This window comes from Agelaius tricolor, unplaced genomic scaffold (assembly GCF_023055355.1).
Source record: "Agelaius tricolor isolate 1412-34295 unplaced genomic scaffold, bAgeTri1.0.p SCAF_6, whole genome shotgun sequence".
Taxonomy (NCBI): domain Eukaryota; kingdom Metazoa; phylum Chordata; class Aves; order Passeriformes; family Icteridae; genus Agelaius; species Agelaius tricolor.
The window spans coordinates 5,381,159-5,406,497 of NW_027269266.1; the positions used below are offsets into that span (position 1 = coordinate 5,381,159).

General features: G+C 40.9%; 1 protein-coding gene across 4 annotated transcripts in view; it reads left to right on the forward strand.

Moving 5' to 3' along the window:
* Positions 1-25,339, forward strand: part of DPP6 (dipeptidyl peptidase like 6) — a 568,804-nt gene that overhangs the window by 445,189 nt on the left and 98,276 nt on the right. For all 4 annotated transcript variants that reach the window (XM_071428575.1, XM_071428576.1, XM_071428573.1 and 1 more), the window contains exons 6-7: positions 2,025-2,077; positions 19,030-19,111. In XM_071428575.1, coding sequence (XP_071284676.1) covers positions 2,025-2,077; positions 19,030-19,111 — 135 coding nt within the window. The remainder of the gene's footprint in view (positions 1-2,024; positions 2,078-19,029; positions 19,112-25,339) is intronic.

Sequence of the window (25,339 nt, forward strand, 5' to 3'; positions counted from 1 at the left end):
CTGTTCATACTCATTTTGGGGGGCTTGTTTCTCTGCTATCTGACAACACAGCATGGTTTATAACCATGAACAAGCATCCCAGCATCAGATCAGAATTTATATATCTACATCATTTTCTCCAACCTACTGCCAGGATATTGGAAGACAAAGTGTCTCAGTATTCAATGACAATGTATTACCAGGTTTTTCAGATCTGTAGGCAGACTCAGTCTTCCAGTGCTTTCTCTTTAAGGAATTGTATCAGTTTTAGGACTTCATCAAAGCTGGAATACACTCTAAGGCTGCATGCATCAGCCAGGTCTCAGGCATCAACATCAGAAGATTCAAGAGCTCTTTGGTATGATTGGGTGAGGATGAGAAAATGGTAATTTATTTAACATCATCTGACACAGGTGGATCTAAAAAGGACACTTATCCTAAAATAAATGCTGGCTTGTGGGGAATTCACTTGTATCCCAAGACCTTCCCTGATACCAACCCGCCAGAGAATCACCTTGTGTGAAGAGTCCTTATGGATCTGAATGCTGAAAGTAGATAGGATTTAGGGATGTGCCCTCTTGCAATGCAGGGAGTGAATTGCACAGGCAAGAAGGAAATCACATCAATCAGCATCAATTTCTGCATTTCATAGGTAGAAATCCAGTGCTGTCACCTCTGTGCCTGTTTTTCAGGGAGCTCATGCAGTAGTGTGAGGATTCAGTGCTCGGTTTCAAAGGGAGAAGTTTGATTTGATATTTGCAGGATGCTGTGCCTTGTGTTTATTGATGTGCCTCATGTTTATCTGCCTCTTCACTGAGAGCCCGGAGGCTGCAGGGCTGTTCTGGACACCACTCTGCAGGTTTGCCCTCCAGAGGGGCAGGGAGTGGCGCTTGCTTGTGGTACTGATGATGTGCTTGGCATGGCCCCTGCTGGGGCTCCCAGCACCATCCAGGACATTTCATGGTTTTTTGGCATAAGAATAAAAAAAATTTAAAAAAAAAAAAAAAAAAAAAAAAACCAAAAAAACAAACTCGTGCAAAACCAGAGTAGCCTAGGAAAAAATAACTTTGATCAAACTTGCTTAGTGAAGCAAGTATTCAAGAAATTTCTCATTTGTTTCTGGGACCGGATACTTTCTGAGAGCTGCTGGACAGCAAAAATGGTTCAAAGATTTAAGTAGAAGCCAAATGAAATTTGGATTTCTAGGAGATTTATTTATTTAGTTGCATATAGTAACAGGACAGAATTTCAAAAAGTGATGCCCTGTATGAATCTGTATAAAATTATTCATATTTAAACCCTGATGTCCTGACTCCTGATCACTGTAAAGGACTGCTGTCACCATTGCAAAATCACCACCACTTAAATCACTGGCATTGACTCTGCTGTTATTATTTACTACTTAGAAAATAAGTAATAAACTGTCTCCTGTGAGATGAGCTGCTGTGCAAGCTGCCCAGCTCCTCCTCAAGGTCCACTGAGCACAGATTGTTATGAAGATGCAACTTAGCAGGTCATACAAACATGAGGTCAACTTTATGCCTTGACTGAATACAGTTTTATTTCCTGACTGGCAGGGCCCTGACAACCCTCTCTGATATCACCCAGCACCACTCCCTGCTTTATTTATGTAGAAATAAAGCCACAAAACACCCCATGCCTTGTGTCTGGCTATAATGGTGGAGAATGCCTCCAGCTGACCAAGGTGTCCTCATTAATGGCTGTTCTAAATTTAGCCCTGGCAGATCCTGTGTGCCCCCAGTCTAATCAAAGACCTGGTGGCCATGGCAACGACACCGAGCATCTGGGTGTGTGAGCTCTGCCAAGCACCATCACAAAGTGCAGGAGGGAAACACAACAGCTCCAAGTGCATTCGTGCTTTGTTCTTTCCTACTGCACATTTTGAAGTGTTTAGGAGAGCTTCTCAGCCACAAATGTTAGACTGGTTTTTTTTTGCAAAAAAAAAGAGCTCTATTAACACAGGTGGCAGTTACTAATCTCTTTTTTTTGTTTTGTTTTGTCTTTTTCTTAATTTTGTTTTGCAGGTGTATCAGCATTCATATACAGCATATTATGTCCTCAGCAAAATACCTCATGGGTAAGCAATTTTTCAATGTCTTCATTTAAAAACTCAGCCATTAAGAATCCAGCAAAACAATGTGTGTGGTGACAAATGGCTGCCTGTGACAGCCCTCTGCAATTGCCTGGCTTTCAGCTGCAGCATCCACTGAGCTGTGTGCTGTGCAAAAGGTGAGGAAGTCTGGAAACAGAAGCACTCAGCTTCCCCAGAGAGCCAGACTAGATGAATTTCATATTCCAGATTTCAGGGTTTTTGTCTGGAATATGGATGTGGTGGTGTCTGGCTGAGAGCCATGGTTGGCCACTCACCAGAGCCCTGGAGAGGAGAAGGCTCTGAGGAGATCTCACTGCAGCCTCTCAGTGCCTGAAGGGGGCCTGGAGTGAGCTGGAGAGGGACTAAAATAAGGGCATGGAGTGTTAGGACAAGGCTCAAACTGAAAAAGGGCAGGTTTAGACTGAATATTGGGAATAATTTCTTTCCTCTGAATGTTGTGCAGCCTGGCCCAAAGGAATCGTGGCTGCCCCATCCCTGGGAGTGTTCAAAGTAAGGTTGGGTGGGGCTTTGAGCAGCCTGGTCTGGTGGAAAGTGTCCCTGCCCAGGGCAGGGGGCTTGAAACTGGATGATTTTAAGATCCCTTCCAACCCAAACCATTCAATCATTGTAGGATTCTTTAGCTTTTATTAGTTGCAGTTTGTTCCCAAGTATGGTTGGAACATGGAAATTAGGAGATTTCTCACCACCAACCCTGTTAAAGCTGTAGTGTCCATGTAACACACTCCAGACTCCTTCAGCCTCTTCCCTGCCACAATCTGCTCTTTGTTTTTTGCTTTCTTTTTTCTTTTTTTGGGAGGGGGTAGGTTTGTATGTGCATGTGTGTGATTTTTTTGTTTTTGTTTTGGTTTGTTTCAGTTTGTTTTGTTTTGTTTTGTTTTGTGCCAGTTGCTTGGTAGGTTGGTTGGTTGGTTGAGCTGGCTTTTTGCTTGGAATTTACTCAATATGTTTAGTTTTTTGAAAACTCCATCTTTCTGCCAATATATCTGAGTAGTAGCTTGTGGGCTGAAAGTGTTCAGCAACAGGATGAAGCCACAGCAGGAGCACATAAGCTTTGTGTCTGCAGCAAACCTGGCTAAGAGCAAAAAAGGCCTGACTGACAGCACAGCTCTATTCCAGACAAAACAAAGGTGGAAAAAATAGAAGTATCATGCATAACATGCATTAGAAATGCTAAAAAATAGCAATACAGTGGTCCAAGAAGTTTTCTGCTGCTGCATGATCTTTCTTTGTCCTTGACAAGCAGATCCTTGTTCCCCCCAGCTCCAACTCTGCTGTGCACCCACCTGTGGCTCCCCTTGCTCTCTGTGTTTGGTTGGGCAGTGGTGCAGGGAACTGAAGGGTTGGATATGTCAGAGGAGAAGTTTCCAGCATGAAGGGCAAATCTGGAAAGTGAGAGCACACCAGAGGGCACACAGGTGTATCAGGCATTGGTGTCCCCACAGCATGATGTGGTGGTGGTGGATCAGGAGGCCATGAGCTGAAGAAGGGCTGGAAGGATCAGAGTCTCCTGTTGGTAAAGGTGTGGTTTTCAGAGTTTAGGCTTTTAGGCATTGTAAACTACATTGTGCAGTGGATATTTCATTGACCTTCCAGGTGATGATGGTGCATGTGAGTGGTGGAAAGAGCAGCACTCTGCCTTTTCCATGGGACATGGGCATTCATCCTTCCTGTGGAGCTCTGGGTACATTTTAGGGTGGTGCATGAACAAAGAGAGTCCAATATGAATTTTCTTAGTCATTCACATCCTTCACTGAAATAAGGGAAAGAAAACTTAGTTACTTCAGGTCTAGGAGGTGACCAGTGAACGTGATTCAACAGGTGGTGAAATACATCAGCTGACAGTGGAGCCTCTGTTGGATGAAGGGATAAAAACCTCTTCATCACCTATTTAACATTTCACACAGGAATATTGCCCTGATGGATATCTGTGGATGAAGGTTGTTGAGGGCAGGGCACAGCACAAGGTTCAGTTCAGTTTGACATTCCAGCTTCTTTGGTGATGATGAATTTGCCATCCACAAGCAGCCATCCTTGTCCTCCACCTGTCAATAACAGGAGTGACAAAATTCAGCACTGAGCAGCGACCCCTTTGCCATTTTCACAAAGTGTTTTCAGTTTTTCCTCCTCTGCAAGCAGGCCCAGCTTTCACCCTGTTGGTGTGTGCCCGTGGCCCTTGGCATCTCTCCAGCTCAGCGGCCGAGGCAGTGACTGCTGGGGAGCAACCTCAGTCCCCTGCACAGTGTCCTGGAAACAGGCTGTGACAGTGCCCCTTTCCCTCTCTCTGTCCTGTTCCCCATCCTCAGCTATGATGTGGAAGGCCTGGCAATTTAGAATTTGCACCCCCTCATGCCCTTGCTACTCCCCTGCTGAGGCTAACTAATAAGGAAGCCAATTAACCTAATCTCTGGCATCACTTTTTAAATAACATGCCATTAATCTGCCAGCATAAATTGGTTTTTAAAGGGAATTTTCTAATTATTTTTGCCACGTTCTGCATGCTCTCCAGATTCAGGCTGTGCCTGAAGTCAAAAAGAGCTCATACCAATGTTTTCCAGATTTCATTCTGAGCTCTCAATAAGTTTGACAAACCAATTTGGGAATGTCCTCAGTACCTATGTTCCCAAATGGTATTTTACACAGCACTGCAGCATTTTTCCACAAGAGCTGTTGCCAAAGTAAACTCCTCACACTGGCTCTGTATAGGACAACTAACAGATGCCACTGACACAGACTCAAAGGATCTGATTTAAAAATTAAAACAAGCCCGAGGTAGCAGAGAGAGATCACACGGATTTAGTACCTCCCTTCTGTTCTTTCAGCTTTCTCACAGCCTCTTGGTAAATTGGGGGTAAAACCCACCACTGCTTTTGATCTAAAATTTTCAACAGTCGATCTGAATTTTATTTCCCTATCTTTTCTTGTAAAGAAAGCAAGCAAGTGGTGCTGGGTGGCCTGGGAGTCACTGCCCCACTCAGGGCACACACCACTTACAAGTTAGGCAAAGTATATATACTGGTTTTATCCTACAAAGCATTTCCCAATGTGCTTGGTCAGTCCAAATCAGCAAATATCAATAAGCTGGCATCAGCAAATTTCATAATCTTTCCAGGTGGCTGTTGGCTTCCTGTCCTGCTTGTGGTCATCTGGAGGGAGGCCTTACACTGGTGTTTGCAGCATGATTTGGTCAAGTGCATCAAGCTTTTTATTATACATAAGCATTTAGTTGCTTTGTTGTGATATCTCTTAGCTTTACCAAAACCTCCTCTATTTTATTCCAAGCACCAGTCACCTTGCTACCTCATCTCTTTCACTCCACTGCACTTCTTTTATTTTAATGCTTTATTTGGTGTGGTGGTGTTCGCAGGAAGAGGGAAGAGATGAGAATCTTGACTCCATGTTTCAGAAGGCTGATTTATTATTTTATGATATATATTATATTAAAAGACAATATAGTAGAACTACACTAAAAGAATGGAAGAAAGGATTTCATCAGAAGGCTAGAAAAGGAAAGGAAAGGAATGATAAAAAAATCTTGTGACTGCTCACAGCCTTGACACAGGTGCCTGTCATTGGTCTCATCAAGTAAAAACCATTTCACACGCTGGGTAAACAATTCTCCAAATCACATTCCAAAGCAGCAAAACCTGGGGAAGCTGAAGTTTCTCAGCTTCTCAGGAGAAAAGATCCTGGCAAAATGATCTTTCAGAAAATATGTCTGTGACAATTTGGCTATTTGGTCAGAAAGTTTCAAAACCTTTCTTTGTCTCTATTTTTGACACAGCAGACACAAGCATTCGCTCATTCCATTGCCAGTTGACACGAATCACAAACACATTTTTCACACTTTGGCTCATTTGCCTTCTGCTTTCAGTGGCTTGTGGCAGTTCCCGTTTTCCTGGGTGATGTGAGCAGGGTTCGTGTTCCATTCCTCTTTGGGTGATGTGAGCAGGGTTTGTGTTCCATTCCTCTTTCCTCACGTCCCCGGCTCTGCTCCTGCTGCTCTCCCAAAATCGCGCTGCTGGCTCCGGGTGCCACCTAGTGGAACCATCCCTGTGTTCCTGGGCTGAGCATCTCCGTCCTGCCCCTCCTGCTCCCCTCCGCTGCTTTTCGGACACAGCTCCTGAGAGCGGCTTCCAGCTGCCTCCGTTAGAAATGTTTTTGCAAGGCTCTTCTCGTAACCCCACAGCTGCACTTGCAGCATTGCAGTTGCCAAGCACTTGTAATTTATAGTTACTGAGATGCAGATGCAGGGCTAGATATGGAACAAGGAGCTCTCCTGCAAGGTGCTGGGGAAATGTGGAACTCCAGCTCCACATATAGTTATTTACTAATATTATTTTTAATTAGTTAATAATATTAATTTCATTAATTAGAGTTATTTATATTATATTAATTAGAATTATTTATATTATATTAATTAAAGTTATTTATATTTTATTAATAAAAGTTATTTTATTTATTAAAGTTATTATTATTAATTTTAAAATATTAGTTATTTGCCAATATTATTTTTATTTATTACTAATATTCTCTTTCCTAATTTTGGAAAATAAAAAAAATCTAGCCATACAGGCAACAACCTACTTAGGAAAGCTAGGCACTGAAAACTATTCTATTCTTTTGTACCTCCAATATGAATTATCTTAGTCATTCACATCCTTCACTCAAATAAAAGAAAAAAAACAACTTTATTACTTCAGAGTTTTTATGGTCAGGCTGGGCCTGAGCAGGGTGTTTCCCTAATCCACTTGCAGGATTTCCCTCACCAGTGTTAAGGTGTTTTCCCACCAGTGCATGCTGCTGGACCACTGGTGTGATCTGGCATTGCAGGTCCTAAGCAAGAGCTAATTTTGGATAGGATATCCAAGGGGGTACTTCTGTATTTAATCTCTTGCTGTGGCCAGCAGAAACGTTACACTTTTTTACAGTTGTATTTGCATTCCACCAAATAAAGGCCAGCATAAAACATGTTTTTTTCAGACCTCCCAGCACCCACCCAGTTCTGCATGAACCATTTCCCTGTGGACACAGGCCTGTGTCAGGGATTGGGGCTGACCCCCTTGTAGGAGCTCTTAGCACATCCAGCTGGCACTTGTCAGTGGGAGCTTCCAAATGTTTTTACCAGGATCAGGGAGAAAATCAGCAGTTTTTCCCACTCCTCACTGATTATGCATTTGAGAAAGAGGGAGTTGAGTTACTCCTAAGCAGAATCCATGTTTCTCACTGGATTTATGTGTTGGACTCAGAGGAACATGGCAAGAACAAACAGGAGTGCTCTTGGAGCTGAGCTCAGCTCCTCCTGCCTGCACTGCCAGGGCTTTTACAGGTCTGGAAAATCCTGCACAAGTGCCCCATGCTGAGCCCCAGTAACTTCAAGAGAAGTCCCAGGAGTGGAGTGAGTGCACAAAACGTGCTGGAGATCCACAGAAGTGATAACAGGGAGAGGAACTGAGCCAGTGCTTCACTGTGAGTAAATTTTCAAAGTGCTGTCTATAGATCTCTGCGCAGAGCTCCCACTGTTCTTCCTGCCTTCTTTTTTTTATTATTTTTTTCACCAGCCACTGGCAGGAAAGAAATGGGCTTTAAAGTTAATTAGAGAACACTTAATCAGTTTTGTATGTATCCTATTGTATATTTCAAAAGACAAGAAGTTTACCCTTACACATGTTCCCATTTCCACATTCACAGTAAAAAGAAATTGTGATTCATTATTTAAAATCATAGATAAAAGAACTTCAGGGAACTGAATTTACTTCAGAAACCTGCCCATTGATCAAGTCTGCTCTATTTTATTTCCATCTGGCCTGTTATTCTGTAGCACTAAAAAACCCTGTGCCTCAGTGTCCCCATCTGCAAAGCAAGAAGAGAAATTGTAGCTGACCAATGGGTGCAAAATGTGGTAATTGTTGTACAGACTGCTGCACAATTTCACTCTAACATTTATAAACTTGCACTAGTGCCCACATTTTATTTTAAGAGGAAAAAGTACAGAATTTAATAAAACCCGTTTTCAGCTAATTAAATTTTACTTAGAGCAGATGAATGTTTTCCCCCAAGAATGATCTGTAGAGGTTGAAATAAAATCTTTATGAAAAGGTATGTAAAACCAAATGAACATGTGAAATTTGTGGAATAAGTAAAAAAATATATTCTGTAGTTCATGAAGAACCTGCTATTTCTACTCCTCTCTCCTCCTTCTCTAACAATTCTCATCCTATAGATTTTATCACATTTTGAGGTAGTTTATACAGTTAATTAGGGCACTTCTGCACAGTGTGGTGGCTTTTATGCCAGACTATAAATAAGAACATCCTCATGATGTCAGATGCTTTTTCAGTTGCATTTTGACTACAGAAAACTTGGAATGGTTGCATTTGGTAGCTTGATGGTGGAGCTTGACCTTTCATCCTCTGATGTGGACAGGAATTTTTCATCTGAGTTTGCTGGCATTTGGCTCAAGCCCTGGTGGAGCTGTTTGGCTTCTTGCTTTTTCTAATCTTCTGAATTAAACACTCTGTAAATCACTGGAATAGTGGTTAAATCACACAGCAGCTTTCTGCCTATGAACACATTTTGGGCCTCTTTGAAAAGAAAGAGCCAGCATTTCATTAAGCAAAGCTGCTATTTGAGCATCACTCAGCTCCAAGCTGTGGCAGGTTGAAAGCAGCTCAGCCTGGAAGGCAGCTCAGGAAGGACTCTTGGCTGTGCTGGTGGGAGGAAATCCACTTCAGCAGCTCAACACCACATCATTTCCCCAGGGGATTTGCTACTTGCTCACCCATGCAGGTCACTGCACAGCATTTTTTTTTTTTTTTTTAATTAATGGGAAATGTTCCTTTCTTGTGTAGGCAAAGCAATTCCTACCACACATTTCTTTCTTCCAGAATCAGTTGTGATGTGGGTGGACACCTTGGAAACCATGTATAGTGATAATAATAAGGAATGGTCCCCTGAGGGGAGGATTTGATATTAAGAATTAGAGTAATGACCTAAAAAAAAAAAGCAAAAAACTTGGGTAATTAATAGTTAGACACAAATGTTAGCACTTTAGCAGAGAAAAGCCCAGAAACCAACCTCCTTATGTTACAGAAAAGGTCAATAGCTTATGGCTCATCAAAAAAGGAAAAAAAGGGCAAAAAAGGTTTGAAGCAAACTCTCCCATTGTGATTTTCTGAGACAGCACCCTCTGAAAGGGAGGCAGGGTTCCTATTAGAGTCTAAATAGTGAATAAAATGTTCTTTACTGGTGAGAAACATGTCTGCAGATGGAAATGTTTTCATGCCTCAGGATGACTGAACCCCCTCTGGATCCCAGGCTGTGGTCAGCCCAAAGCACAGTCACTGCTGGGTGGCTCCAGCACCAAAAATCAGCACCAAAAATCAGCTCCTTGCCATGGGTAGTCCTCCTCTTTCATGCTCAGTAAGGTTGAGTTAGTACAGAATTTTGACAGAAAAAGGAAACAAAGGTGGATGAAAGGGAATTTATAAAATGATGGTGCATAGCACTGACTAACCACAGCCTGTACAGTTGCTGCTTCCATGAATCACCTTCCCAGGAATAAAATTGTAGGTGGATTTTCATAGTGGGAATCAGGAATTTTTGCTGGCATTTTTGCCCTGATGTTCAAGGTCCTGGATGGAGTTTCCACTGGGATACAGACAAGAAACACAGGTTTCCCCAGGGAGCTGTTTGTGCTCCAGTGCTGTGGGACTGCAGAGCCACCCTGCAGGGTGAGCCTGGATTATTCCTTGCTGTGGTTGGGTGATAAACTTCCAGCCCATTAAACACTGGGCTGTTTGATTACACAGCACAAAGAGTATGAGCCTACAAAAAGCAGACTTGATTTGTCTGTGGACATGCGAAAAAAAGTCAGTTTTGAGGACCCAAACCTGCAAGATTTTGGCCATTTCCTCCAGTTGTGGGGTTTAATTGGTCCTGGGCTCAGGTCACATGGTGAGGGCTATACAGGGACTGTGCCAGCCACTGAGCACTGTACAGTGCCCCACCTCTGAGAATTGTGTAGCAATCCATGCCACACCTCTTGTGCACCCCACCACGTCCTGGGGCTCCCTGCTGTCCTTGCTGCTTGGTGCTGTGACCCCTCCTCAGGTAATCACTAGCCAAATTTAGCAAAAATGCCCTCTTATCCCAAAATGGGCGTCCTGAACCCCTATGGAGCTCAAAACATATGGAGAACAAGGGTAAGGGGATATTTTGGAAAGCAAGAGAGGACCTCTGGGTGGAAAATGGATGCTACAGCCAGAATTTTCCTTGGCACAGTGACCACTGAGAAAATCTCTTGGTGGCAAAGGTGTAAAATACTTGGCTGATAGCCCAGGCTGTGTCACTCCAGCCCTGATGCCTCTTCACCCCTTACCCTGACATTTACTGAATGCTCCACTAGAAATTTGAGGAGATAAGACTGGAATAGAAAAAGTTGCTTTCCTGTGTCACACATGAGAAGGAGATAAAAGGAATGAAGGGACCTTTATGCAGACACCTGAGGGCAGATGTTATATGTTATATCTGTTATATATGTTATATTTTATACCCCTTCTCAAATGCAAGTATTTCCTCTTCTGTGGGTACTTCAGGTTTCTACATCTCTATTTTGGGGCAGAAATGCAGAGCTAGAGTGGTGCTTTTGTCCTCTGAAAAAGAGAGTATTTTACCACCACTTTCAAACCATACCCAAAAACCAGGCTAATTGTGATGGGGTGGTGTGTAAAAGTGATCACATCACTGATGAAAAGAAATGGAAATAATGGCACAAATAAATGTAGGCCTTGTTAATTTTAACTGATGATGACACAGTCTGTGTGGGGAGAGGCTGTTTAGAAAGTTGTCTTGTCACTCTAGGACACGAAACAGAAAGACACAGACACTGGATTTTCTAAGTCATAAAAAGAGAGCTTTTAATTTCTGACTCCAACATTTATGGATTTCCAAAAGTGACAGTGGATTGGAGGGTGAAAGTGCCACCTCTCCAATGACACTGGACAAACCAACAGTCCATCAAATTTCTCATCTTCCATAAAAGAATGCAAAACAATAAGGTATTCAGGCAAAGTGTGTGAGAAAGTTCGTTACGAGAATTTAAACATCAGAAGGCTTTGAAAAACTTAAAAAAAACCAGGGTGACAGTGTCTCAATACCCCTGAGAACCTACACACAAGCCTCCAGGACCTCCTGACATGAGTAGAAGCAAGATTTGCTCAAGGACTTAGTTTTCAAAAAGAAAACAGAGAATAGTGAGTCACTCTGGTTTGGTTTGAAACCAAGTAGCACAGGCTGTTGTATTATTATTATTTTAGAGCACAAGCCCAAGAATCAATCTCTTGCCCAATTAGAAGTGTGACCCAGCAGCCAGTGAAGTCTCATGGTAACGAGGCCCTTCTGCTGTCTCTGGTGGTAGGAGATCATTTCTGTATCTCATTTTATGTACTAATAATCCCAGATTGCTCTCTGCAGGCATCTCATCACGGTGCCATATTTTTATTAGTGTTTGAAAGTCAGACAAGGTCAGCTGGATGGAAAATGCTCAGGTTTCATCACAAACATCCTTTCCTGTAGATTGGCAGAGCTGCTCAGAAGAACCACACTCAACCCAGGCTCATCCTTCCCACTTCATTCTTAAACATCTCAGTGCTTATCAAGCTATTTCTCTTCAACCTGCATTTTCCCCCCATATTTTGAATTGCTGATCTTTGGCTAGCTGCAATTCTGACTAGCTTTCTTTACAGCATTCATATATTTTGATTTTTATTTTTTATGTCTCTGCTGTAGAAAAATACTAATGAAACCCTGGTAAATCCAGTGCCTTACCTCATGCCTTATACAGGGCTGAGGTCAGAGCTGACTGAGAAAGATCTACGGAGTGAAAGAAAATTACATGAGTAAGAGAAAATTGCTTTTAAGTGGTTGCATTTATCACCTGAGTGCTATCGCCTCTCATTGTCTCTTTAGGAGACAAAATATTACTCCAGTAACAAAAGTTCCATTTAAAAATACTGTAAAAATTCACTCTGTCTTCTGTGATGTAGAGGGGTCACATGATAAACATGATAATGTCATCATTTTAAAAGTAATGTTACCGGTACCCAAGGTCCATTTCCACTGTTTGCTTACTTGGGGAAATGCAGAGTTTTTGATCAATGTTTTGCAGCCTGCATCGCTGCAGCTCAGGGCTCTGTACCAGTCTCTGATGCACTTTTAAATCTCTTTTTTTTCAGACTAGAAGGACAGGTCCATGCCATCATTTTATACCATTACCAGTGGAAATTGGTGGCTCCTTTTCTGACAAGCGATTGGTTTTTGTGTCGTTGTCCATGGCAGGGGGGCTGGAAATAAATTATTTTTAAAGTCCCCCCAATCCAAACCATTCATGATTCTATGATTTTAAGGTGGTATTAGTGAAGCACAAGGTTTTGCAGGCTCAGTACCAAATATTGCATTGATGGGGGGTTACAGACACAGGCAGACTACATTAAAAAAAGACCTCTGAGCTCATAATTGTTGGCCTGAATCCAAAAGAATTGCCAAGTTAGAGACAAATGTTTTAGATTCCCTTCTTTATAGCCTTTATACGTTAAATCCATGGAATTAGTTCATCCTGGAAAAAATGGTTGGTGAGCACTGATGTTTTTAAGAGCTGAATGAATTGATGTGAATCTGCAGTTTAAATTAATAACTTCAAATTACTTTCATCTCCTCCTTCTACATTTGTTCATTGAAAAGATTTTTTTCTTTTACATTGCTGTAAAGAAAATATGTGTGTGTGTGAGTGAGAATTAAATATTTAATAGTGGTTGAGCCTAGATGAATGGAAGAGCCTTTCCCATCTAATTAAGCACTTTTATTAGAATTCCAGGAGTGTTCTTTTAGTTGCATCTTCTAACAGTATGATTTCTTGATTATCTGTTCTGGCAAGTCTTTATTCCCATTTGTATGATATTTTATTTTATCTCACTGTGAGTCTCAGCAGGGCTCTGTATCTCCTGGGGAGAAATTTTCTTAATGGCACCTGTCTTCTCTTCTCCTTGGTGAATTTTGAAGTAAACAAGTCATTTAATAGTGTCAAGTCATTAAAAACAACTCATTAAAATGGTGTGTGTGCTACTCATGGAATTGCATTCCTGCCTCTTAGAAATCTTTCTCTCTTCCTCCATATCCTTATCTATGGTTCTTTGTAGATTTATTAATTAGCCTGTATGCTTTACATCCTTTTATTTGGTTTTGCAAATTTCCTCCAGTTTGCTTTTCTTTCCTCATCATGCATCAAAAACTCTCAATATTAAGACGTTTCCAGTGGTTTATTGCTCTTCTGAATTTATTCTTTACTTCCTTCTCTATTTTCTTTCCCTTTTTCTAAGGAAGAAGAAATCTGTCTTAGCTGCTGTCGGATTTTATGTTATTAAAGGTAGATGTGAAGACATTGAGTTCTGGTTCTGAGACAAATAGTTTAGATAGAGAGTTTTTTATACTTAACCATAAAAAATGCTTAAAAGACTGTGAGCTGATCTCCTTAGGACTGTTGTCTTTCAAAATATTCAGTGCTGGCTTGATGCAGATTACAAGAGGAGATATTTCTGCCATCCCCACATGTTTTTGTAGCTGTCTTTATTTCTTCAACTTTTATTAACTACTGACATTTAACATACTAATTACACAGTAAATGTTTTCCAAAATTATGACCTAGTGAAGGAAGGAGGTTTCAAATTTTTCCCCAGTAAAACATATATACATAGTTTACATTATTTCTTTAAAGGATGGACATATCAGAGCAGCCTGTGGTGAAAATTGTTGCATTTTTTTTCACAGTGGCAGGATATTCAAAGAATTTCCATACCAATCCTGTTGCTCTGTATTTGAAATTAAAATGAAGTTATGAAAACAGACCTTAGAGCAGCAGCTTATACCATACCCCAGAATCTGACTGCTTTTATCAGTTTCAGACATTTTCAGTCTCACATTGTAAAATATTCTTCTTGAAGTAAAGGGAGCCACTCCCTCAATTACAGGGGAAAATTTATGGGTATTTTTAAGTTGCTTTTGAAGAACTTTATATAGAAGAGTTAATCATGTTTCTGCTCAGAAGGAGAACCAGTGCCACAATTTCTCTGAGGGAAATTTAGGAGAAAATCATCTTTAGGAGAAAATGTCAGAAGAGGGAACACATAGATATAAAAATTTCAGAAAAAAACAGGACAAATTCTTTCAAACAAGTTCCTCATTAATCACTGTAATTTTTAAAGTCAAATGCAGGTAACACATGATTGATTAGTTTGTTTTATTCCACATCTTGTTCTGAGCTCAACTGCAAGCAAAGATGACTTGGCAGTCAGCACTCTGCCTGCACTCAGGAACTTTCCTTGTTTGGAAATTTTGAGGGGAGACTTTTTGGCAATAAAACTTCACTTAAATGAGCGAATTTCCCAATTTATTACCTTAGAAATGGTTTTTGAACATGGTGCTGAGGTCATGCCCGTGTCTGGAGCAATTTAACAGTCTCTGGTCCAGACAATGTCATTTTAATGTGGAAGAGTTTATGTAGCACCTGCTCCATCTTCTGTCTGGTCTAAAATGTATTATTCCCTTCTTTCTCAGCTCAATCATTTTAAAAGTGGAAGGAATAATGGCAACAGTTTAATAAGGTCTTGCCAGTTCTTTGGCCAGAAATTAAGATTAAGGTTGTTTTTTGGGAGGAAATAGTGAAAATATTGTGAGGATGCAGCGAACTTGTTCCTTCATCCAAACCAGGAGCCAGAGATGTACAGACTGCCTTCAGAATTGCCCATTTCCAAGCCAGCATCCTGCACAAATGAGCTCACAAGGGACAGGCTCAAATCCAAACAAGCCCTAATTATGAGGGTCTGTGAGGAGCACTGGCTCTTTGGAGAGGCTGAGATGACCCATAATATTGATTGATTCGGGGGAAAAAGTACAGGGGAATTTTAAGCAGGCTGTTTTGGAGGAGAAGGAAGGGTTTAGCTGTGGAGGGCTATAGCTTAATAGGAATAACATACTTCCCAGAAGAAGCTGAGTGGCATGAGATGCCATTTATCTGTAAAATGGAAGAGTGCTCCTGGCACACAGGTGTGCATTTGGCCTGACTCCCCTACAGGAATTAAACAGAGAGTTAAATTCCCAAGTAGCACGAGATAATTGGAAATGTGGTTGATAAATGCTCTCCAAAAGAGTTTTTCAGTTTGAGGATCCCTAAGAGCTTTCTCAAAGAGAGCATCACAGAGTTATGCCAGTCCTGCCCAGAGCATCTGTGTAGACTATTCTCCCTCCCCCTTCTCTCTCTGGCTGATAAAATATCCCAGAGAAGTTAACTTATGGTTAGTTAGGACACAATTTGCCCAGAGAATGCCCTATCCCTGGAAGTGTTCAAGGCCAGGCTGGAGGGGGCTTGAAGAAGCCTACTAGAGTGGGAAGCATCCCTACCCATGGCAGGGGGCTTGGAATGAGATGACCTTTAAGGTCCTTTCCAACCCAAAGCTACCTGTGAGTGAGTCTTTGATAATGGGTTTTCATCTGTGAGTCCTTGACAATGGGTTTGGAATGGGTTGTCTGGGGCTTCCAGAGCAGGAGTCCATGCATATTCCACCATGGAGCAGGCATCAAATGGAGCCCAAACACATCTGTGGGAATTTGAGCTTTCACAGAGTGAGTGAGCTCCATTTCTATGCCACCTTTGGGCCTGCTGACAGCACAGGTTCCCCTGGCCACTGCTGGTGCAGCCCAGCTCCAGATAACTCCTGAGGTTTGTCTGGAGCCTGAGAGATCAGGCTTGGCCAGGAAAATCCTCTCAACCCCTTGCCCATGGTGCTGAGCTTTGCTGCAGGTGGATGAGTGAGTGTGGCTGCTTCAGAGAAGATTCTCCTCAAAAAGATGAGAAACAAGCCAAGATGAATATGTGCATCAGTCAGGAGCATTTGTGGGGGAAAAACTGGGATTTTGGTCTGCTTTCATAGCCTGTGGTAGAAGGAAATATCTCACAGGATGGAGGATGGATGTACACAAGATTTTGCTACAAAAGAAGCTTCCCAGCCATATGAAACAACTTAGAAAGAACTCAGGAGATGCAATTCTGGCTTTCCTTGGCTATACCAAAGAATGAGATGACTTTGCTTTTTGTTTTGTTTTGGATTTTGGGGGTTTTTTTTGGTTTCTTTTTGTCTGCAGCACAGCTCTTTGCTTTTCCTTCTGCCATATCAGCTACCAAAGCTGGTTTATGCAGCATTTTTTACTGAGTTAGAGTTTTCCTCTTCCAAAAGATGATGCAATGAACAGAACTGACAGGACTTGTGTGTGCTCTGGTATGAATTATTTGCTGTATTTGGCACGTCTGTCCCTTAGCTCCACCTGTGTTATGTGAAGCATTTCAGCTTTAAATTCTTACAATTTGTATAATCTGTTTATTTAGGGATGGTATTTCCCCCTCTATTTGTAATTTCTTGCTCTTCTTCTCACCATGGGTAAAATAACCCAAGAACTAGATAGTTCATTTGACAAATAGTGAAGTGCTATTTTTTCTCCCAAAAGAGGTTTTGATTTGATTCACTGTTTTTCTCTTTTCCTTCTACCCTCAGAGGTTACTCTCTGTTAAAATAATCAAGACAGCTAACCAGAGAGATTGATTCCTAACAGGCATAGCTGACTGGAAATTTAAGCAGCTAACACACACAATCCAGAACAAGTGGTGTGCCTCATCTCTCTACAGCAAAGGCAATTTTGTGGCTGCTCTCAGTATGAGCATTATGAGTTCTCTTATCCATACCTTACAGAAAATGACTTTAGGCTGCTCACAAAGACACCTTCTAGGTAAAAAGACATAATAAAAGACACAATTTTGCTCTACAGGCAGCAGCTGTGGATGACATTTTGCATGTAGAAATGAAAGTTGTCTGGGTCCCTTATGGTACACTCAGACTTTGAAGTGTCAGTGCCTCAACAAACCCCTCTTGCCCCTCCACATCCTCTGTTCATCCCATCTCCATCCAACCTCCAGCTTTACTGTGAGGGTTCCACCTGCAGGAGTGATGGAAGGGGGAACCTGTGGCCATCAGGGTCCCCACCTTGGGTCTGCCCTGATTCTGGCTGGCCTTTGAACAGCTCAGAGGAAACGAGAGTGGAAAGATTGCACAAAGCCAGTTCTGAGCATCCCTCTTGCTCCTGTGCTGTCCTTCCTCCAAGAGCCCCAGTGCAGAGGAAGGAGCAGCCCAGGGACTGTAACTGGGAGGCTGCACCAGGCCCCCAAAAGGCAATAAAGATGTGAAAAATGCGTATTTTATGATTGGCTTTTTGCAAATATTAAAATGAATATTGTATGTGCTGTGTTGGAAAGTTATACTGTATTAATTTTCTTAAGTAGTGTATTAAATATAGTTTTAGGTTATAACAAAATGTTAAAATAGAAACTATGCTATGTAGGATACTTTTTTAAAGAAAGGACTCACAGTGAGATAGCAGCCACAGGACACCTAAATCTTTCAGAGAAAGAGAATTCATTGCTCCATTATCAGGAGAAATGAACTTCTTCCTGCCTCACTCAGTTCTGAAGACACCATCAGGATTCAGAGGAAGAAGCTGACACTGGCCAGACAGAATCCTGTGTTTGAATGGAATTTATGCATCATGTATGAGGTGTATGAATATGCAACAGGCTGTTGTTTTTAAGGGTTAATCCTCTGTTAACATGGGTCCTTTTTCGGGCTTGTGCTGCCCAGAGAAAGGTACCCAGATGTCCATAACTCTTTGTTCTTATTGTCTCATATTGTCCTAATCCAAATTGTCCAAAATTTTTATTACTCTAATTGTATTGATATTTTTATAACCATTTTATTACTATTAAACTTTAAAACTATTAAAATTTGAAAAACAAGTGATTGGTGTTTTTCACAAAGAGAATTCACTTTGTGCTGAATTACTGCATGCAGCTCTGTTCTGTTTTGAAAGCATGCTCTGCAAAACACTGTGCAAGGCCTTTTGCTTAAAGGCCAGGCAGGGTTTGGCTCTTTTCTCTGGTTTTTGGTGATGTTGGCCTCAAATTGCCTTGTTATTCCTGTCTGTAGACCAGTGATGATAATAGCCTCACTTTTTCAAGCAGTTTGAGATTTTCTAATGAGGCACATTTTATACAGGCTTTATTAGAGTTCTTGTTTGTAGGATATTACGATACACAGGGTTGTTGCAATGTGACTTCAGAATATATAATGTAATTATTTGTGCTGAGTATAAATACATTTAAGGCAATGCTATCTGTGCTGGGAGAAAATGACATTATGCTGCTTTGACATTTACCAAAAAAGCCTCCTTTTTCTATATTGCATTTGCTGTGTGTCACTTGTGTTCTGCTACCAAATGAGGGTAATGGATGAAAGAACAAGAAAAGCATTTTTATTTTCTAAAAAATTAGAAATTTTGTGTTAATAGGAGCTTTTCCCTTTGAAGCCAGGCTATGTATCAGTTGTCATACAGTTGCTAATCTTTTCCATCATATTCAAAGGAAATTTATGAGGCAGAGGAGTCATTGGGTGCAGAAGACGAAACTTTATTTTTCTTGTGGCTGTAGGATTAAAATATAGAATTATTGTTTATCCTTTGTGGACATGATCAGAGTTGATAATTACAATTACATTGTTTGCCATCCCTGAACTAATTCTTAAGGCTTAGGCAAGTCAGCAGTGGAACTGATATGTTTAGCTTCTTATTAATAAGAAACAGAAATTCTCATTTAAATGCTTGATCTTACCAACACTTGCTAGTGTTTACCTTACTGTTAAAAAAGTCTGCTGAAACCTGGCTGAAAGGCATCTTACAAGTTTGTGGTGTATTTCCAAAGCACAGCTGTGCAGCAGCTGAAACAAGGACATTTCTGAAGCTGAAATCTTATTTTTCTCTTTTTGCAGGGATCCCCAGAATTTGTATCCCCCTGAGGTCAGCAATGCAAAGCTTCAGTATGCTGGTTGGGGTCCAAAAGGGCAACAGCTGGTAAGAGAAAAAAACAAGTGTGCAAATGCATCTAGAGACCATGCTGCTATTGCTTGGAAGTAAAGAAAAATAATTCCTTTTCTGAACAGTTTCTTGAGGCCTGTGTGGTAGCTTCTAGCATTTTTAATGATTGTTCTATCATGTAATTTATTTACAAAATTCCCAAATATATCCATTCACTGCAAAGTAATCGTGTCCAAAAATGCAGAGAAAGAACTCTTCATGAAAGCTTTTTGAGAGTATGCACCTGCTTCTCCCAGTGTTGGACACAGGACAGATTATAGGGATAATAGTTTGATTTATTTAGCATCTCATTGCTTCACAAGGGCATCTTCAGACTTGCAAACTTGGCTCTGGGGATATGTTAATATTAGCAGCCCTGTTTGGAGAATGCATCTCTCTAGAACAGAGCTGCCCTGAGTTTGCCCTGTGGTTGTTTGCAAAATAGACAGAATTAGAAGAGGATCCTGGACAGTTTTCAGAGCTGCTTAAAAAAACAACCACACCACTTGTCAGGGATTCATTGTATTTCACAGAGTTGTTCATACTGCAAAAAATCTTAAAATCCCCAGCATTTCACCCCTCAGCCACTGCCATCCTGGATGTGCCCATTTTTCAGAGCATTTATTTCCTGGCCAGATCCCCTGGCTTCATTCCCTGGTGCAAATCCAATATTAAGTTTCTCTATATTCCAAACATTCTCTTTCTACCATAACAAGAAATGAAAAAGTGGCAACTTATTTTTTGATATGGAAGATTTATACCAAGAAATGAGCTTTGAAAACTCATTATAAAAGAAAATCTGGCACGTATCTCCTGTTCCCAGTCCTCTCTTGGGGACTGTTTGTCTGTGTCCTTAACTAGATTGTTTTAAATTCTGTGATTAAAAAAAAATAAAAAATAAAAATATAGGAGTCATCATCATTGCAAGCCTGAAAATCAGATTGGAGAAAACATAAGAGATACAGGAACAGGAAAGTCTTTCCTCCATCAGGAGGCTTTCCTCCTCCTGCTCCATCAGGAAAATTGTGTTTGAGAGTCATTGACCCCAAATCTGATCAGAGAGGGGAGTCAGCAGCCTTTATCTGTGTGCAAAATGTCTCCTGAGGAGCTCTTTGCCCTCACTGCACACAGCTGGGGGACCTCTCACTCCATTTTGCTCCAATCCCCACACCACGTGCAGGGAATACCTGTAGGACCTAGCAAAGAAAGCCAAAACATTTTTCCCATCACTGCTCACTAGCTCTATTTTAAGTCTAACAGACTTCACAATATGTAACAAAAACTACATTTTCTAATTAAAATCTAATATTGAGTGGCATTAGTCACATTCTCCACCCCACAAGTGAATTTTCCTTCCTTAAATAGAGTTTTGTGTGAACCTGTGTGCCCTCAGCACCTGTGGTCCCAGCTCACTGCTCACTCACATCATGCTCATTTTACCAAGCTGAAGGGCTGCACCTGATTCCCTCCTTGGAAAGAAAATCTAAGGAGATTTTCTACCAAAACAAAGAAAAATGTTCATACCAAAACAGACAAATTAAATATATTTCCAACAGGAGAGTATGCACAATCCAGGAGAAGAAAAGTCTTCTTTACAATCAACTTTATTATTTAATGTTGCAGAGGGTGATACCAATTTCCACCGTATTTTTTAAGCAATTTACAGTGAAAACTGTAATTTACAGTGAAATTTACAGTGAAAGCCCTAGGAATTCCTAAAGATATCAAGTTTCATGCATGTTCCTTCTGTGGGGTACATGCTATATATACGTATATTTTTGGTACCTTTAAAAATCCCTATGTTTGTTGAATTCCATATGAATCTTGGAAAAATCTTGCTACAGTAAAATTGTTCTGCATACTTATTTTTTCCTTTAGATTTTTTGTCTTTTCTTGTCTTTTTTTTTTTGGCTTTTTTTTGGCTTTTTTTTTGGCTTTTTTTACTTCAAGATTTGAAAAATTATTGGCCTGTAATTGAGCTCTATTCCCTGTTCTTGCATTTGGAATCAGGGCAGGTGAGTAGCAACTCACTGGTAGTCTAAGCATTATTTTTTCATACTTCTAACATATGTGCCTTTTTGCCCTTTTCTTTGCCAGGCATTGACCCTGAAATAAAATTACAGCTGTAGTTTATAAAATAAACATGCTTTTACAGACATCAATATAATCTTTTTATATCTAATAATCAGCAGAGAATAGCCAGAGGGAAAAAAGAAGCTTTTAAAATTAAAAAAAAAAATGTACAAGAAAAATAAATGAGATCTAGAAACACACCATGTTCATGTTCTGTATTTCAGGACTAATTGGGTTACTCAGAATATAATTGCCAGTGAAATTCATGTCACCTTCTTTGGAGATGCAAAGACAGAGGGAAAATTAAAGCCTATTAAAATTTGATAGTGGGAATGTGTTTGCTAAATGTGCACTGAGTGCTGTCGCAGGAGAAGGAGGGAAAATGCAGGAGTGGGAGGGAAAGGAGTAGCTGGGAACCCCAGATCAGCTCCCCTGGTCCCAGGAGGCTCCTGGGGGTGTTTGAGGGGGGTCCTGCAGCAGCAGGAGGAGCCCAATTTTGTGTCAGCCCTGGTGCTGCACCCTGGGCACAGGCTCCATCCTGCACCTCCCAGGAAAGGTGGGAGCCAAGGGCAAGCGTGGCTTACATCACCTTGAAGATACCCCAATTTTCAGGAAATAAAAAAGCTTTCCCCTTGAAATCTCCTGGTTTGTTCTTTTTTGGCAGCATGAAGGAAAGGCAGGGCAGGAGAGTAAGAGGGCTTGGTTCCAGAATTTTTATTCTCTTTGTAGCTTCTGTTTCATCCTTCCTAGGGGAACTTTGGGTTGCTGAGCCTGACCTCTTTCTCTCTTGCATGTCTATTCATTCAAAAAAGAAATAAATCTGAAAGAGAAGGAGCCTGAATGATCTGCATTCTCTGCAATTAAAAATATAGTGGAATATTCCCAGGAGCGATTTTCTATTTATCTTGCTTTATTTTGTCCTTTCTCATTAAATTATATGCCAATTTTTGGATGATTAAGTCCTCAGAGCATGTTTCTTGACTTTTTACTAGCCTGCAGAATGCCACACATGCCAACTGAGCTGTTTAAATAACAGCAGATACTGGATCAGAGAAAATCTGTCAGAGGATCAGAATGCAAAAAAGCTCTCATTTCTGGCATCTCAGAAAAAATGCTTCAGCTTTTCTCTGATCTCAGCCAAAGTCTTGACAAATTAAGTCTCACAAAGCTGTTGGAAGAATGGGGTCCCTCACCCTGGAGTGTGAGCTCCAGAGTCATTAGAAAGAGAGCCACTAATTTCAATGCAAGAGGGAACACATTCCCTAATTTTGGCTGTTAATAAAGGGCTCATTCCTCTCATTTGTCCTACAGCATGAGTCATCATTTATGCCTTTCCAGAATAAGTGAAAAACACTGTTCACTTGGAATAGCTGTGTGATATATTCACTATTTGTGGGTGTAAGTGACTATGCAAAATGCCTATGGGAAAAATCCATCCTTTCCATGGTGCACCTGACAGCCCAAAGCCACACTTAGTATTCCATTTCATCAGCTACTGGCCTTCAGCATGGTGCTTGGTGGCTTTTTAGTGAACAGACTGTACTATCATCAGTTTGTGTGATATTTTCCAGCAATATGAGACTGTGGGTGGCATGACAGGACTGCAAAAAAGTGTTATTCTGTACCTTTGTCCTGTTCTGGGCATGCTTCTCTGCACTCCTTGGATTTCTTCTCTTTCTCTGATCATGCCATCTATGACTCAACAGCTACCCACTTCTGATTTTGCCACCAAAAAATAAAAACCTTCTGTTAATTGATCTTATTGGAATATTTTACCACTTTCATCATGTTCCATCTCATGTTCCAAGGCTCTGCCCACATGCTGAGAGCTCAGCAATGTTCCTGTGGTACATTTGCCCCAACAGTATCTAAGAAAAGGTTAATGGTGTCTGAGATCCTGAGCTCAGCTTCATGAAACTTCTGTGGCTGATAGGCCTGGACCTGTCTATTTTTCAAGAAAAGTGAGTGTAGTGTGAAGAGGTTTTCTTTGCTGTTTTTCTTGGCAGCAGAGACAAAATCAGAGAGTGTTTCAGGAGTGCTTCAGTGCTTCAGGGACTGTCCAGTTCCTCTCTTGAACCGAGGTGCTCAAGGAATCCAATAAACCCAAAGCTTTCAGGAGGCTTTTATCTAAGTCATCCCAAAATGAGCACATCCAGGTTCAAAGTATTTGCATTAAGGACAAGCTAGGAATATCCAAGGGCCCTGCTGCCACAAGGGAGGAGGAGGAAGCAGGAGGCCTGCTCCAATAAAATGCAGTGAATATTTGTCTGCATTGACAGCACTAAATACAGTTCACAGGAGCTGTTAAACTCCAATACCAAAAGCAGAAGCACTTCTGTTGTGCTGCTATTTTCTTTTTTTTTTTTTTTTTTCAAAATCAGAATCTGTAACCATCCTGACAGATATTAATGGTAATGGTGACACATCAGATGCTGGGGGAAGCAGTCGTGCACAACTTCAGAGGCAGCAGTTATAACTCTAAAAAATCTCTCTCATAGATCATAGTATTTATTCTTCTACAAAGAGAAATATTTCTTTTAAAGTTCTCCTGACCAGTCAGTCTATTATTGTTTACACAGTTTCTTTAAGTACAAAAAAACATCCAGAAAGCAGATGGGGGTTGCTGGAATTTTTGCATGTCCTTGCATTTACTGCAGCCCCACAGAAGGGTAAAAACAGGTTTTTCCTGCATTCATAGACAATAAGCCTTTTTCAGTGTCAACTCTTTTTGGAGCAGGAGCCATCTCTTTTTCTTGTAGATTGTGCTGCAATCAAGTTTATAATTGGTTCTAAGGTAACAGAAGTTAAGTTTCACAGCAGGTGCAGAAGATGCAATAAGAAATCTCTGTTTCAGGGAAATGCAAATGCCAGGGGGAAAATGGAGGGATTCTTTCAGCCTCTTCCATGTTAGGGGCTTGCAGGTGCCTTCAAACAGTGAATGCTGATGCTGGTAAACAGCTTAGTGTCATAAATATTAAAAAGTACAATACAATTAAATGAACCATTGGATTTTTTAAATATATAAAATATTTGAATGATAGATCCTGCTGCATGACCACAACCGACCCATTTCCTTTATCATTTTTTGTAATGCTGTAGTACAATGTTTTTCCAGCTTGGATATCTAGATGCAAAAAAAAGCTGGTTAAGTGATGACACCTGGAACTAAACTGGAGTGACTCCTCTAATTAGGAGTTTTTTTCCCTGCCTGAATTTGTGCCTGTCATGCCAGCTTAGTTCCAGGCAGAAGGGCTGCACAGATATCAAGGGAAGAGGACCATTTCCACAGGAGGCACTGAATCATCTGCTGTTGTTCCTATTCCAGCAGGGCTTTTAAACTGCTCTGTGTATAATTGCTGTAGGTCTACTTGTCTCTACCATTCTTTCATAGATTTTTGCATCATTATTTTCAAGCTGTTGTTCCCTCACCTTTTCTTTTTTTGCAATGACATATGAATCAATATTTAGCTCTGTTGTACTGTATGTAATTATTCTGGCTTGCTTATCTTGCTAGTTGCAAAAAACACAAAGAACTTCTGCCCTGTCTCCCTCTCCCCCCAACCCCAAAGTCCATTTAAGCCCTATTTAAGCATAGTGAGGGATATTCAGGCAGATTTTAACATGCTCCCTACATTCTGGAAAAGCAAGAATTTCAGAATAATAATGTGTCATCCATCTCCTCATCCCCTTCTCGAGCATCAGAATACGATTTTTTTTTGGAAAATTTAATTTAATTTATATATATTACATATACACTGAGCACCTGGACAGGTTGCTCCTTTCCCCTCTCCCCTCACTTTATTCAAATAATTCCACTGGAAAGTGTTGTATTTAGGTTTGGTTTTGTTTTGTTTGTTGGGGCTTTATTCCTTTGATGCTCTCTCTTTGTTTACAGGGGCAGCACTGTCCTATTTTTAACTTTTCACATCCTTGTCATTCCTTTGTCACCCCTGGGCTTGGTGTTGGGTCCTTGTGCCCTAAAGGGAGGCTTTGGCACAGTCAGTGTTATGTTCTCTGCTGAGAAATGGTCACATCTCTTCTCCTCCCAGCATCCTTGCTACTGCATCTTCATCAGGTGGCAAAAGAGCAGGATATTTAGAATAACTGCAGGTGCTGCAATAAAATGTTACTGAAGGAATATGTAGGTAATTT